This window comes from Amblyomma maculatum, chromosome 7 (assembly GCF_055883805.1).
Source record: "Amblyomma maculatum isolate TAMU_Amacu chromosome 7, ASM5588380v1, whole genome shotgun sequence".
In the NCBI taxonomy this organism is placed as follows: domain Eukaryota; kingdom Metazoa; phylum Arthropoda; class Arachnida; order Ixodida; family Ixodidae; genus Amblyomma; species Amblyomma maculatum.
Window position 1 is genome coordinate 7560726 of NC_139350.1, and position 12998 is coordinate 7573723.

A 12998-nucleotide genomic window follows, 5' to 3' on the forward strand; every position below is an offset into this window, starting at 1 on the left:
CAAGCACTCAAGAGCGCAGTGCACTCACATCCATGTCACGTGCCGAATATAGGTGCATCAGCTTCAGTGCCCATGTATAGAATAAGTTAATGTGTACAACTATCATCAGGGCTTATGCTCCAGAACATTGGAATCAGTACACCAATAAAGCTTTGTCTTTAACCTCTTCAGTCATGACAGATAATGGGTAAATGGTATTGGATGCCTCCAAATGTGCACATTCCTTGTTTCCTGACTGCCTTGGTTCTTACAGGATCATGACTGGGCAATCCATTTGCTGGTTTTAATGAAACCACACCAATCAATATCAGTTAGTTAAAAAAGTTAAGTCTAAAGTGAAAGCCATAAAATTTCTGGGTGCAACCATTATCACCAGCCTCACTAATAAACTTCTTTCAAGGTGAGAAAATGCGGAGACACTCACAATACAACCAATAAGTTAAACCCAGGGTCAAAGAGAATATTGCCACATGGCTTCATTTTTCATCTAATTTAAACAATGCCATGAGCATGGCAAAGCACCTATGTGCAGGCCTGCCCTATTCTGAGAAACGTTTTGCCATTAAAGCAATTTTACTCATTGACATGTGGAGACATTTTTCTTTGTGCACAGCAACGACTATTTTGGCCAAGCTTAAAGGCAGGAAGGGATTAACTGCCTTGGCATTGGATTCCTGCTCCCACACAAAGCTGCCAGGAACTGTACAATGCTGTCTGAAGCTTATTAGGGCTTGAAAAGAACGGCTTGCTTTATCATCGGCTTATATGCAGCATAAACAATGTAACCATCACCTGCATAAGGTGCTTCAAAACCAGAAGGCCAATGAAACAGCCGGAGGAGTATGCAGAGAGTCAGAGGCTCCTCTATGTGCATTTAGGAACTGTAGAAAATAAATTTAACTTTAATTTTAAATAAAGCACATCCGTATAGTTAAGCTTCTATTGTATTTCTTAAATGCATTCACCTTGTTACTGGCAACACCCCCCCCCCCCCCCCAAACCATGTTCTAAAAAGAAAGAACACTTCTGTCATTACAGCCCACGTATAGGTATATTACTTTCAGAATGAAATAGCTGCACGGTACCAGCCTCAAGGTCAACCTTGAATTCTTGAGCAACAAAACTAAAAAAATAAAGCCCACCCAACTCCTGTTTAATCTAGCTATTGTAGTAGGCATTCTCCTTTTAAACCTTAGAGATGCCCTTTCTTGCTTCTATAAAAAATACAGTTCCACCTAAACAGTACATTCAGGCCTTGAGAATAGAATTCGCTAACTTTCAAGTGCAAAAATACTAGCGGGTAATGCGCAAAATTTCCTGTAAATTTTCACCGGAAACAACAACACTAAAATGCTGCAATCTGTTTAACCCCAAGGATCTTGGGAACAGTTATATTTTGACAGTGCACACTACCACTCAATGCTCTAAAAAAAAACCACAGAAATGTTACCACAGGTCGCAAAATATGTCCAATCAAAAATGGCAGAGATGTGGCATACAGCTCACTGCTTTGCGAAATAATACAGTCCCTGCATTTAATGCCTTTCACTACATAGAAAATAACTTATCTTGTTATGCAACGAATGTAAAATTCACCAGAAATGTCAAGAAAGCTATGAGTCAGCTTGGTACACAATTGTGCACTTAGCATGCCAAGCAAATGGATGAGGAGGTGGACAGAACAGCAGGTTCGTAGGAGACAGCAAGCTCAGCAACACACAGTGCAAGACAAGAGAGAAGAGGGACAGCAGAAAACAAAGTGAGCTGCATATTTCTTCCATGAGACGGTGACAAAGGGACCGTTCCTTGCAACTGCTCAAACTGCGGGCCTCTGTAAAACATTGTCGGTTTGAAAACTTTGATGTGCTGTACGAAATGACAGTGCATGTTAAAGAATCCCAGCAGACCAAAATTAAAAGTCCGACAGTTTGGTACCTCTTTCCTGCTTTCTTCTTAACCCTTTCTCTCTCATTAATTCTGAGGAGTTTGCTGAGAAGTAGCATATGTAGATACCCAGCCCTCCTTAAAGCTTTTTTTTTTTCCCGACAAAAAAGCAGCGGCCTTTAAATGTACCCTGTATTCAGCCAAACAAAATGTGGCACCTAACAGGGTGTTGCAAGATACCAGGCTATGCTGCAACACTCTGTCCTTTCTTGATTTCACTTACGTTCGTGTCTGTGCTTCTGGCAGATATTTGGGGCTGTAAACAGAAGAGGAAAATATGTCACCAAAGAAGCCACTATGTTATGTTGGGCAGTCAGCAAAGAGGTTGTAATAATAGAAGCTGTGAAGGGCAATTTCTTCTTTTTCCTTTCCACTACAATGTCACGAACTTGAGTCATTTCTCTGACCCACTCTGCCCACTTACCACCTCTTAAAGTTACATCTACCATTGTGTTCCATAGCTCTGCGTGGTCCTCAACTTAAGTGAGTCCCCTGTAAACCAAAACTTACACAAGAAAAGAAAACTCAAATCGTCTTTATAAGGCGTGGAAACTTTATCCTTCACCTCACCCAGACCTTATCAGAAAACAGGTCAGAAACCTATGTAGAGCTTAAACGTCATGACCCCCATTCTTCAATCAAAAGTTACCAAACAGCCCATCGATCCCAACTGCGTACATTGCAGTCGGAAAACCAACAGAACAGTTCCTATGGAACTGTAAGGAAAATAAGCTGCCAAAAGACCTCCTACCAGCACCCTCAATGGGAGCCTGGCTTAAGCTCCAGAGGAAGCTGGACAAGAACACGAAAGCCAAACTTGCGGACTGGATGGGAGAGGTCACCCTTTGTTAGAGGGCCACTGACCCCATCCCATTGATCTTGTTGATCAATAAAGTTTCTCTAATCCAAACCAATACGACAGGAGGGGTCATCATCATCAGCCGGACTACACCCACTGCAAGGTAAAGGCCTTTCCCATTTTCCTCCACTTAACCCAGTCCTGGGCTAGCTGCATGCACTTGACCCCTGTGAACTCCTTAACCTCATCCACTCACCTAATTTTCTGCTGTCCTGTGTTACTCTTTCTTCCCCTCGCGATCGAATTGGTTGCTCTTAGAGACCCTTGGGTGTCCTCTCTATGCACTACTTGCCCTGCCCATTACCATTTCTTTTACTTCATTTCCACTAGAATGTCATTAACACGAGTTATTTCTCTGACCCACTCTACACACTTCCTATCTCTTAGCATTACGCCTACCATTTTCCATTCCATGGCACTCTGCATTGTCCTCAACTTGAGTAGAATCCTTTTCGTTAACCTCAGTGTTTCAGCCTCATAGGTGAGTACCAGTAGGATGCAACTGTTATACACTTTTCTCTTGAGTGATACTGGTAAGCTGCTAGTCATAATCTACGAATACCTTCCAAATGTGCTTCATTTCATGGTTATTCTTCTAGTTATTTCCCTTTCCTGGTCCGGATCTGCAGTAACTACCTATCCTAAGTAGACGTATTCTACCATTTCAAGCATTATGCTGCCTATTTTACACTGCTGTTTCTTTCCTGAGCTGTTCAAAGTTACCTTAGTCTTCTGCACATTAATCTTTAGGCCTACCTTTATCTTTCTCCTGTTTAGATCTCCGATCACTAGTTATAGGCCCCGTGCAGGAGCAACTCGCGGTGCGACGCGCGCGCCCCTCATGGCGGGAAGAACAGTTTGGTAGAGAGACGTGCGCCCGGCCGTGCAGCGGAGTCGCGGCGGATCTGCTGTGCGTGGGGCACATTCGCTGTTCGTTCTTTCGATTCGCAGCATTCTATGGTGACAAATTAATTTCTAGGTCGCAGTCCTTGGATTGCTGCTGTTGGACACATTTTCACTGGCCTAAAATATTTTTCACGTGACCGAATAAGCTTTACGAAGCAAAGCGAAGCGACGCTAAGTGCGAATCGCTGCCTTCCAACGAGCAGTGAGCTGGCAATCATGCCTGAATATTGCCGCATCCAGATTTACCGCGGAGCATTTTTCCCAAAAGAGCACACACTATACCTTCACCTGCATTAGCTTCCTTTCTCAACCTGCACAAAAAAAAAATATATATATATTTACCTGTCCACGATAGCTTGCATAAGCACTAGTACAATGCAGAGTAATCAACAAGAATGGAGCGTTTTAACGGCGCATCTACTGTGTTTTGCGCATTAGTTTCGCGAAATTACCTTGGCAACTTTTTTGTTTTTGCTTGCTTGCTTGCTTTCATTATTTTTTTCCTTCCTCTCAGCTCGTTCCTTTTTTTCTTTCCACACCCTTTCCTTCCACACTTATGCCGCTACTTTCCTTCTCTTGGCCGGCTTCCTTTGTCCGTCCCCCAGCCTGACGTTTTTTTTTTGCTCGCCATCCCTCGCTGCCCGCTTCGCCCTCCTCTGTAGATATGATTCATAAAGCCCCTGTCTGCCATTCCATACACTTTATTCATTTAGTTGTGTTAATGACATTTCAGTGTCTACTAAGCTGTTGAACCTCGAATCATAAGCTGTTTCTCATGCGATACAGCTCAATCGAGACTATAGTAAAAAATAAGTAAAGGAAATCAATGTTATTTTTTTTTTACTTATTCGTGGACACTCTGAACAGATCTTGCCTTCAATACACGCCATCCTGCTCCAAACAAGTTGAGCGGCTGGCTGCCCCCTGTTATCTTCCCCTGTCAAAACTTAATTTTGTGGCAGAGGACTTGAAAGTACCGTTGAAGAGGCATTAAGGATCGTTTAAAAAAACGAAAGAAAACTAGCATTCAAGTCGGGATGAGGCAGGACATTCTTTCAACGAAAAAGAAAATTAAGCATGCTACAATTCTGACATGTGACAGAGAGAAGACATGCAAGTGTATTAGAAACTGTAGATCGCTTGTGCAGTGTTGTAAGGCAGCTTCCATTCTCATAGCTGTGTCGCTGTATCAGCGACCGCGTGCCATCTGCCATCCTTTCCTTTATCGTCGAGAAAAGTGGCAACCGCCTCACCAGAAAACAGCTAAAGCTCTTCAAAATCTGTGCATAATATAAGTGACTGCAGCATTTTCAGGCCCCAATAATAGTGTTCTCAAATTTTCAGGCTTCTCGCTTTTTTTTAGTCTTTTTTCTCTTCTTCGACTACATTTTCATTAATTCCTATTTCTCTCCCACACTCGTTCCATCCTTCTCGGCCGCTCGATTTTTCGCAGTTTTTTTTTTTTTTTTTTTCTCAGCCACCCCAGCTTGGGGCGTTCGAGCTGGCCTTTGTGAAGCTGTACCACACTTGGGAGGAGGGGTGTTCGCCACAAATGTTTTTTTTTGTATTTTTCTACATTTTTAAAGTGTTTTTTATGCCCCCCACCCTCCCACTCCTTTCATTTTTTGCTCGGCCTTTTCCAACTGCGCGCGCTTCTCCTGTTGTCTTCTGTGTCAAGTGTTTCCAGCCTAGAAATAAACGCCCAGCAGGCGGCCAGGGCTCGTCCCTGTCTCCGCGCCTTGTGTAGTGTGGCTCTCGCATTGTGCTTCGCTACGTCACTCGAGCTGGCTGAAACTGCTACCATTTCGCTGCACAGGCCGCCTTTTTCAATCACACGCCCTGCCCAGGTGACCTCGCGTCTCCCTATCAAACTGTTCCGGCCCTCACTCGTGGCGCTGCCTGTTCGCCGCGAGTACTGCCCCGTGGGTTTCTGCACGGTGCCTATAGACAGGAGGGGTGGGTTTTATTTAAGCACGCACTGAAGGGAGCGCAAAGCATAAAATATGACAAGCGCTACTTGAAGAAGAAAAGTGTTGCTATGAAAATCGGTCATATTTTCTTGACATGTGGTCATGTGGAGCACTACCGTTATAGTAACAGTGTTTCTCTGCAAGGTAGCGCCTCAGTTGTTTTTAAGAGATTTTTAATGGCAAATTAGAATTGTAAAGCCTTGATATTGTTGCACTTGATTTGCACTATATGAACCAAGATCTTTGCATTTTTCCACTATAATCTCATGACATGCATTGGCCAATGTTCTGTCACAGTGTATTCATAATACAGGATGACAACTAATCGAAAGTGGATAAATGGCACACGGGTGCCACAAAACTCGGTAAAAATAGTGCTGTAGCCATTGCAACTCCTATCACTGCCTTACCTCGCAACCTGTGTGTAGTACATGAATTGGGCTTGAAAATCTGCACCGCATCTGTGTGAGGCTTTTAGCACTACGCATTAGCTCCAACTAGGATTGTTTTACAGTTTATAACTATTTCTACATCAACAAGCCTTTTAAAAGGGTCATGCCATGGTCATCCAATATATTACAGCCATGTAGTCTAGCACATAATACCTAATTTTTTATTTTAGTCAAACCTCGTTACAAGAAAAGTAGTACGAGGCACGAAAATTTATTCGTTATAAAAGTGCGTGCCCAAACTTCTATAAATAAGTTTGCTAATAAAACAAAACAAAATGTGCACTAATATGGACAACACAAAGATGAAAAAATGTAAAATTTTAGTTTATAAGCTTGGTGTAAACATGAAATCTCGCATTTCATTCTGTGTTGAAGAACAAAAATGAATACTAAGAAAGGATGTTGCCTTTGCACACAATTTGCACGATGGAACCAACGGACTAGGGGAGTGTAGCGTGCATATGGGTCAATTGCCATGGCAGAGGCTCATGCCATGAGGCAATGATGATGACATGTCAGTCACATGCCTGTCAGCCGCTGCATGGTAGGACTTGAGCAGCGGTGGCAGCACCGACGCTCGAGTCCGGCCATGGCCATTCATGACCTGAGATCACCACGCACGGAGGTTGGTTTTGGTTGGCGCCGCTGAATGACGCGGCACGCGAACGAGCGGCGATTTAAACACACTTCTGCGGCAGCCGATTCGCTTGATTGCTTGATGTTTTTTCCGGCTCCTTTATGCATTTTTTGCCATTTTAATGCAGAACTGCTTCATTATAGCCAACCTAGCATCAAATTTTGAAATTTTTGTTTCGTTGTACAGTAAGAACTTCCACAGAAATAAACCATACACCAACCGAACATTGATTTTAGTCCGTTTTTTCTGATAATTCGCTATATATGTGTTCGCCATAGCGAAGTTGGACTGTATTTCTGAAATTTTGGCACCCTAGACGCATTCTTTATTTCCAAATAAGTGAATGAAGCTGAGACCACGAAGCTCCTCCCACCGACAACGATCGCCATGTTGAAACGATTGGTGATGTAACAGACTGACACCGGGTCGTCTTCTGCTGTGCCGACGCCGATAAGCTGCAGAAAACTAAACTATGTTCGTGCTTGCTCATAGACCCCCATGACTCCCAGTGAGTGTACTTCGCATGTTTCTGAAAACAGAACACAAACTGTAGTGAAGCCCCCACATCCACCATATTCTACTTTCAAGACGCGGCTGAGGCCTCCAGTCGGACGGCACTCTGTGCACATTTTATATGTTGCTTTCGAGACGCGCTTCAGTGCACAATGTGTTTGTTGTTTAAGCGAGCCAGCTGATGCACCTTTCGCACTCTGGCACTGATGTGCCCCGGAATCCCGCCCACAGACACTGCTATTGCTTAGGCTAAAAGCACTAACAGATCGAAAAGCTCAATCTGAGGTAACCGCGGTTAGCGGCATGACTGCTGTTTGGTTTGCCACGGCTCGCCGCGGCTTGGCATAGCCGTGACTGACACTGCTCTTGCACATAACGTGCAGCAGACAACGTGACAGCAGTTTATGTCATCACTGGCTATGCTGGTTGCCAGATCAGCAAGCTGTTTACAAAGAAATGAAAACACTAGTTTTAAAAATATCTGCAGCTCCAATGAAGCTGAAACTTTAAATTTAGTTGCTTGGCATGTCAGGAATAAGATGCAACAAACAGTTTATATTCTAAAATTCGGTGTCATGACCCCTTTAAAGATCATCTGCGGTAGTCTTGTGTAGACCGGCTCACTGTAACGTAGAGGAGAAAACCCTGACAGGCCACGTAAAGCTTGCATCACTATGAGGATTAGTGAGCTGAATTACTGTGGAAAAGGATGACATGAAAAGCTTGGTTGCAACCTCGTTCGAAGTGCTGCATTTCAAATCCACTTAATGGAACACATGATAGTACAATGTAGATGGGGGAGTATGATTTACACAGCAGAGCATTGACACTTCTCTTTTGTTACCGCGCCTATTCAAATCAATCACCAGCAATCGATGCTTTAAATGGCCAATTTCGACGAATCACTTCTCGTGCAACCAACGCCACCCAGTGGTTAGTCTAGGCAATGCACTCGTAGAAATAGTTTAAATTTTCTCGCTGTGGTGACGTGTTAATTTTTGATGCCCCTTTTTGAGATTCTGAGAACTAGTGTGCATGTGTTGTTGCGAAAGAGGGCACGGCAGCCGGGCTTCAAAAAACAAAAAACACCTACAACTTATGATAATGCAGCATTAACATCAAATTTTTGTGATCAAAAGCCTTCCAACAAGTTAAATATTGAATCATATGGTTGGCTTTATTATCTGTCAGTTTTGAGCGGTAATACTTACCAGAAAACGGCGCCAGCTATTCACAAGTGAGCTTTTCCTTCAAGTCAGGGTAATTTTATTCCACGAAAATGCATTCCTGAAGGCACACCGCATGTCCAATATGTACACCCGGCATAGGTCGGCACCATGAGGAGGGGCTCACTCACACTCACAACCAGTGACTCTCAACCCCACTCACTCGCACTCACACCTGCTGCCATTCACCACCACTCACCCACACTCACACTCATGGCCACTCCTGTTCGTGGCCACTCACTCACACTCACGATCACTCTGGTACACATCCACTCACTCACGCTCACACTCATGTCCTATCTCATTCATGGCCACTCACTCACGGCTACTCTCATACACGTCTACAAATTCACACTCACACTCATGCCCGCTCCCATTCACGACCACTCACTCACACTCATGTCCATCCACACTCGCATCTACTCACTCACACTCATGGCTGCTCCCATTCGCGACCACTTACTCACACTCATGCCCGGTCCTGTTCACGGCCACTCACTAACTCATGGCCGCCCCTTTCATGGCCACTCACTCACACTCACGACTACTTGCACTGTGAGTGAGGAGATATGAGTGCACTCATGAGTGAGTGCGCCGACCTATGCAAGAAAGTATTAGAATAGCGCAAATAGGTATACACTAAAAAGCATTACGCAGGACTTTACGCTATTTGTCACTTCTGCACTTCTGGCTCAGCAGTTCATTCAGTCTACTGGCGCCATCTTGTTGTTTGAACAGTAGCCGTTTTTATTTTTAAAAAACACTTGTCTCGATTCATTTCTGCGGTACAATCATCTGTGAAGAAGATCAGCCCTTTTTGCTGGATGCTGACGAAGAGGAAGCAGTCTGTGAAATTGTGATTGCACAGATCATCGTGCTAGTTTGATCATCGTACGCTTCCTTGCAGACCTTGACGTGTAGATTAAACCTTCTCTTACACTTGGTGGACGTATGGCCTAATACCCTTGCATAATGCTGGAGCTTCGCACCCGCACGCTACCGGCAATTCACATGGCCGAATACGAACACACACCAACCACACCGATGACCCCGCCGGTCCTCTGCTCTGGCTCCTTACACCAGCGACTCTGCGCTCTTCAGTAGGACAGACGACACAGACTGTCCTGACACCGGAGTTGCCAACCTGTGGTATCGTAACCACGAAGCCGAAATCACAAATTAGGACTCATTTAAGGTGAACCTTACCATCGTGTTTGGTTGTCCTGCTGTACACAAGCTCCGCACCGAAAAACGCTTGCACAATAGAACGCAACGGCTCGGCGAGACGTTCAGTTACGTTGAAGATGTGCTCCACCTATGCAGTCGCATAAAGGCCCAGATGTCCGAGGCACAAAAGATGAAGCACATCTTGAAGGGCACCGAATATGACGGCTTTCAAATGTTAACATCTCGGGATTTGAGAACTGTTGCACAAGTTGTCAACACCTTTGCCAAAGCTACAATGAGTTGCGCAAGCCGCGACTCCTCCCTCGACAGCCTTGCGCGCCTGTGGAATCACTTTCTGGCCTCTCCGCTACATCTGAGATCTCATCGCTGCTGCAGCAGCTCAAAGACATCAACCGGGAGGAAGTTGTTCGCCAAATATCACTACTGCCCACAAACTGCAAGCTCTCCTGCAATTTGGCGCCCCTTCGACAGCTCATCGCCGACCGCGTGATGGACGCCCTTCCCCCTGTCCCTCAGCCCACACCAGCTGTTGAGACCTTCGCATACACCAACGTCCCTGTCGCCCCACCAATGACATGCACCCCGCTCCTGTTGCACCGTTGACGTAAGCTGCTTTCGCTGCCCGACCACGGCCACCTAGCTACCCTGTGGTGTATGCTACACCTCCAGGGCCTGTACAGAAATTTCTTCAGGTGCCACAGCCTTTCGTTCCACCTCGTCTGCAGCACCGCAATCCATGGCAAACAAATGATAACCGTCCCATCTGTTATTCTTATGGATGTGCTGGCCATATTGCCCGGTGCTGCTGAAATCGCACTCCCGATGATTTTCTACCGCGCCAAACGTCAGCTTCCTCGCAGCCAACCCGGTATCAGTACGTAGCCGCCGATTCATCTGCAAGTTCCATTGTGAATGATCGTACTATTTTTCTTCTCGCCGCTCAACCTCGCCGTGTCACCGCTCCCTATATCCTCTGTGCCGGCGTTCCAATCTTGCGCAAGAGGAAAACTGAATGCCGCAGTTCCGGAGGCAAGAACTACACAACAAGCGAACTGTAAAAGATCTCATGTATCTCCTGCAAATCTGCTTGAAGTCTCTGTTGAGGGCATAGTAGTACTGGCTCTGGTCGACACCGGCGCTGCTGTTTCTGCCATGGCTGCAAGCTTTTGCCGTTCATTGCGCAAAGTGACGACACCTATTTCAGGATTCTCGCTATGCACGGCAAGTGCCCAGCCTGTAGAGCCTATAGCGGTGTGCACAGCTCGAGTCATCATTCAAGAAGTTGTGTACGCAATAGAGTTCGTAGTTTTGCCTTCCTGCTCTCATGATTTTATCTTGAATTGGGATTTTCTATCGCGTCTTAATGCGATGATCAACTGTGCTTGTTCCGAACTGCAGTTTTTTGCCCTAGACGAACCGTCGCCGAACGTTCCTTTTCTCAAAGCCGTCGTTGCCGAAGATACTGATGTCCCTGTGTGCTTTTTCGTTCTTGTACCAACCACTTGTGCTTTTTCCCACCGTACTGATGTACTTTTCATAAACCGCAAAAAGATTTACGCCGTACTTTCTATGCCAACTGGCCTCACCGTGCTCTGGATTTGTATTCCGTTCTCATTTCCCGTATCCCTCCGTCGCAGTGAATGCCTGCCGAACAACGGAAGGATCCATGGATCGCATCTCTTATTGACTACCTTTCCAACCAATCAGCGATCACCCCTTCACGCGCCCTTCGTCGTCAAGCTTCCCACTATGAGATTCGGGATAACCTCTTTTACCGGCGCAACTACAACTCAAGTGGACGAAAATGGCTCCTCGTGATTTCGCACCATTTACGGACTCAAATATGTACAGCTTTTCATGCCGATCCGCAGTGCGGCCAACCCGGAGTTTTCAAGACGTACACTCGAATCTGTCTTCGCTACTATTGGCATGGTATGTACAACTCTGTTCTCAGATACGTTCGATCGTGCCTGACTTGTGAACGCCGCAAACCTGCCTCTCACCGTTAAGCTGGTGAGTTACAGCATCTCACATGCCCACTTAGACCCTTCGACCGAAGTGGAATTGACCTCTATGGCCCTCTTCCGTATACACCTGATGGCAATCGCTGGGTCATTGTCACCATCGACCACCTGACGTGATATGCCGAAACCGCCGCGCTCCCAGCTGCAACAGCCCGAGATGTGGCCGTCTTCTTATTGAAGAACTTTATTCTCAGTCTCGGTGCTCCTCGTTAATTGCTCAGTGACAGAGGCCGTGATTTCTTATCTGACGTCGTTGAAGCCTTGCTCGCTCAGTGTGTAATCATTCACCGGACTTTCACTGCCTACCACCCGCAAACAAACAGCCTTACTGAACGATTTAATTGCACCCTCAGTGACATGCTCGTGAAGTATGTCGTATCCAACCACACGAACTGGGACACTGTTCTTATATCACCTACGCGTACAATACTGCTACGTAATCTAGCACGGGTTTCTCTCCATTCTTTTTGCTTTACGGTTGGCATTCATCTGCTCCTCTTGATACTGCCCTCCCCTACAACCCTGATGCATCGGAATGTACTACAGTGACCGACGCTGCACAGTATGCCGAAGAATGCTGTCAGATTGAGCCCCCGTTCACGACCGACTCTCAGTGGGAATAAAAATATCGCCATGACACCGATGAGAAGAATGCACCGCACTTCGAGCCCGGCTCACTCATGCGGTTATGGGTTCCATTTGGCAGCCCTGGCCTCTCAACAAAACTAATCTCTAAGTATCATGGGCCTTACCGTGTCAGGTGCACTTCACCAGTGAACTACATTGTTGAGCCGCTTACGCCATCTTCCGATTTGCGATGCCGTGGCCGCGAGACTACATGTGCAGCGCCTTCAGCCGTTCTACGATCCTATTGTATCTTCGTCCCCTTAAGACCCCAGGATGGCTCCTTTTTCTCTGGGGGGCATTCTGAAGAATACTGCATACTTCTCAGGCATATCTGCGTGGAATTCACTGCCTTCCGAAATCAAATCACAACATACTCTTCATTTCATCATTCTTTAAGGACATAATTTCTACCCTGTTCTGTTTCTCCGACTAAAGATGTTTCTCTGGATGATAAGTTTCTGTGTTTACATTATTTCATTATTTTTCCAGCAAATTGCATTTTCAGATTTCAGCAATTAGTGCACCTTTGTTTCCAGTTCTTGATTTCTATACTGTTTGTAGTTTGCATTGTATTATAAATTATTGTTAGTATTAAAGTTGTTCTCTGCACGCCTGTATATTCTTTTCAACTGCCTAGTATGTTACTCGCGAA

At 45.5% G+C, this 12998-nt stretch overlaps 1 protein-coding gene across 1 annotated transcript in view; it reads right to left on the bottom strand.

Moving 5' to 3' along the window:
• Window positions 1-12998, bottom strand: part of LOC146182675 (uncharacterized) — a 61703-nt gene that overhangs the window by 8908 nt on the left and 39797 nt on the right. The window contains exon 5 of the mRNA XM_084608897.1: window positions 2168-2200. Coding sequence (XP_084465023.1) covers window positions 2168-2200 — 33 coding nt within the window. The remainder of the gene's footprint in view (window positions 1-2167; window positions 2201-12998) is intronic.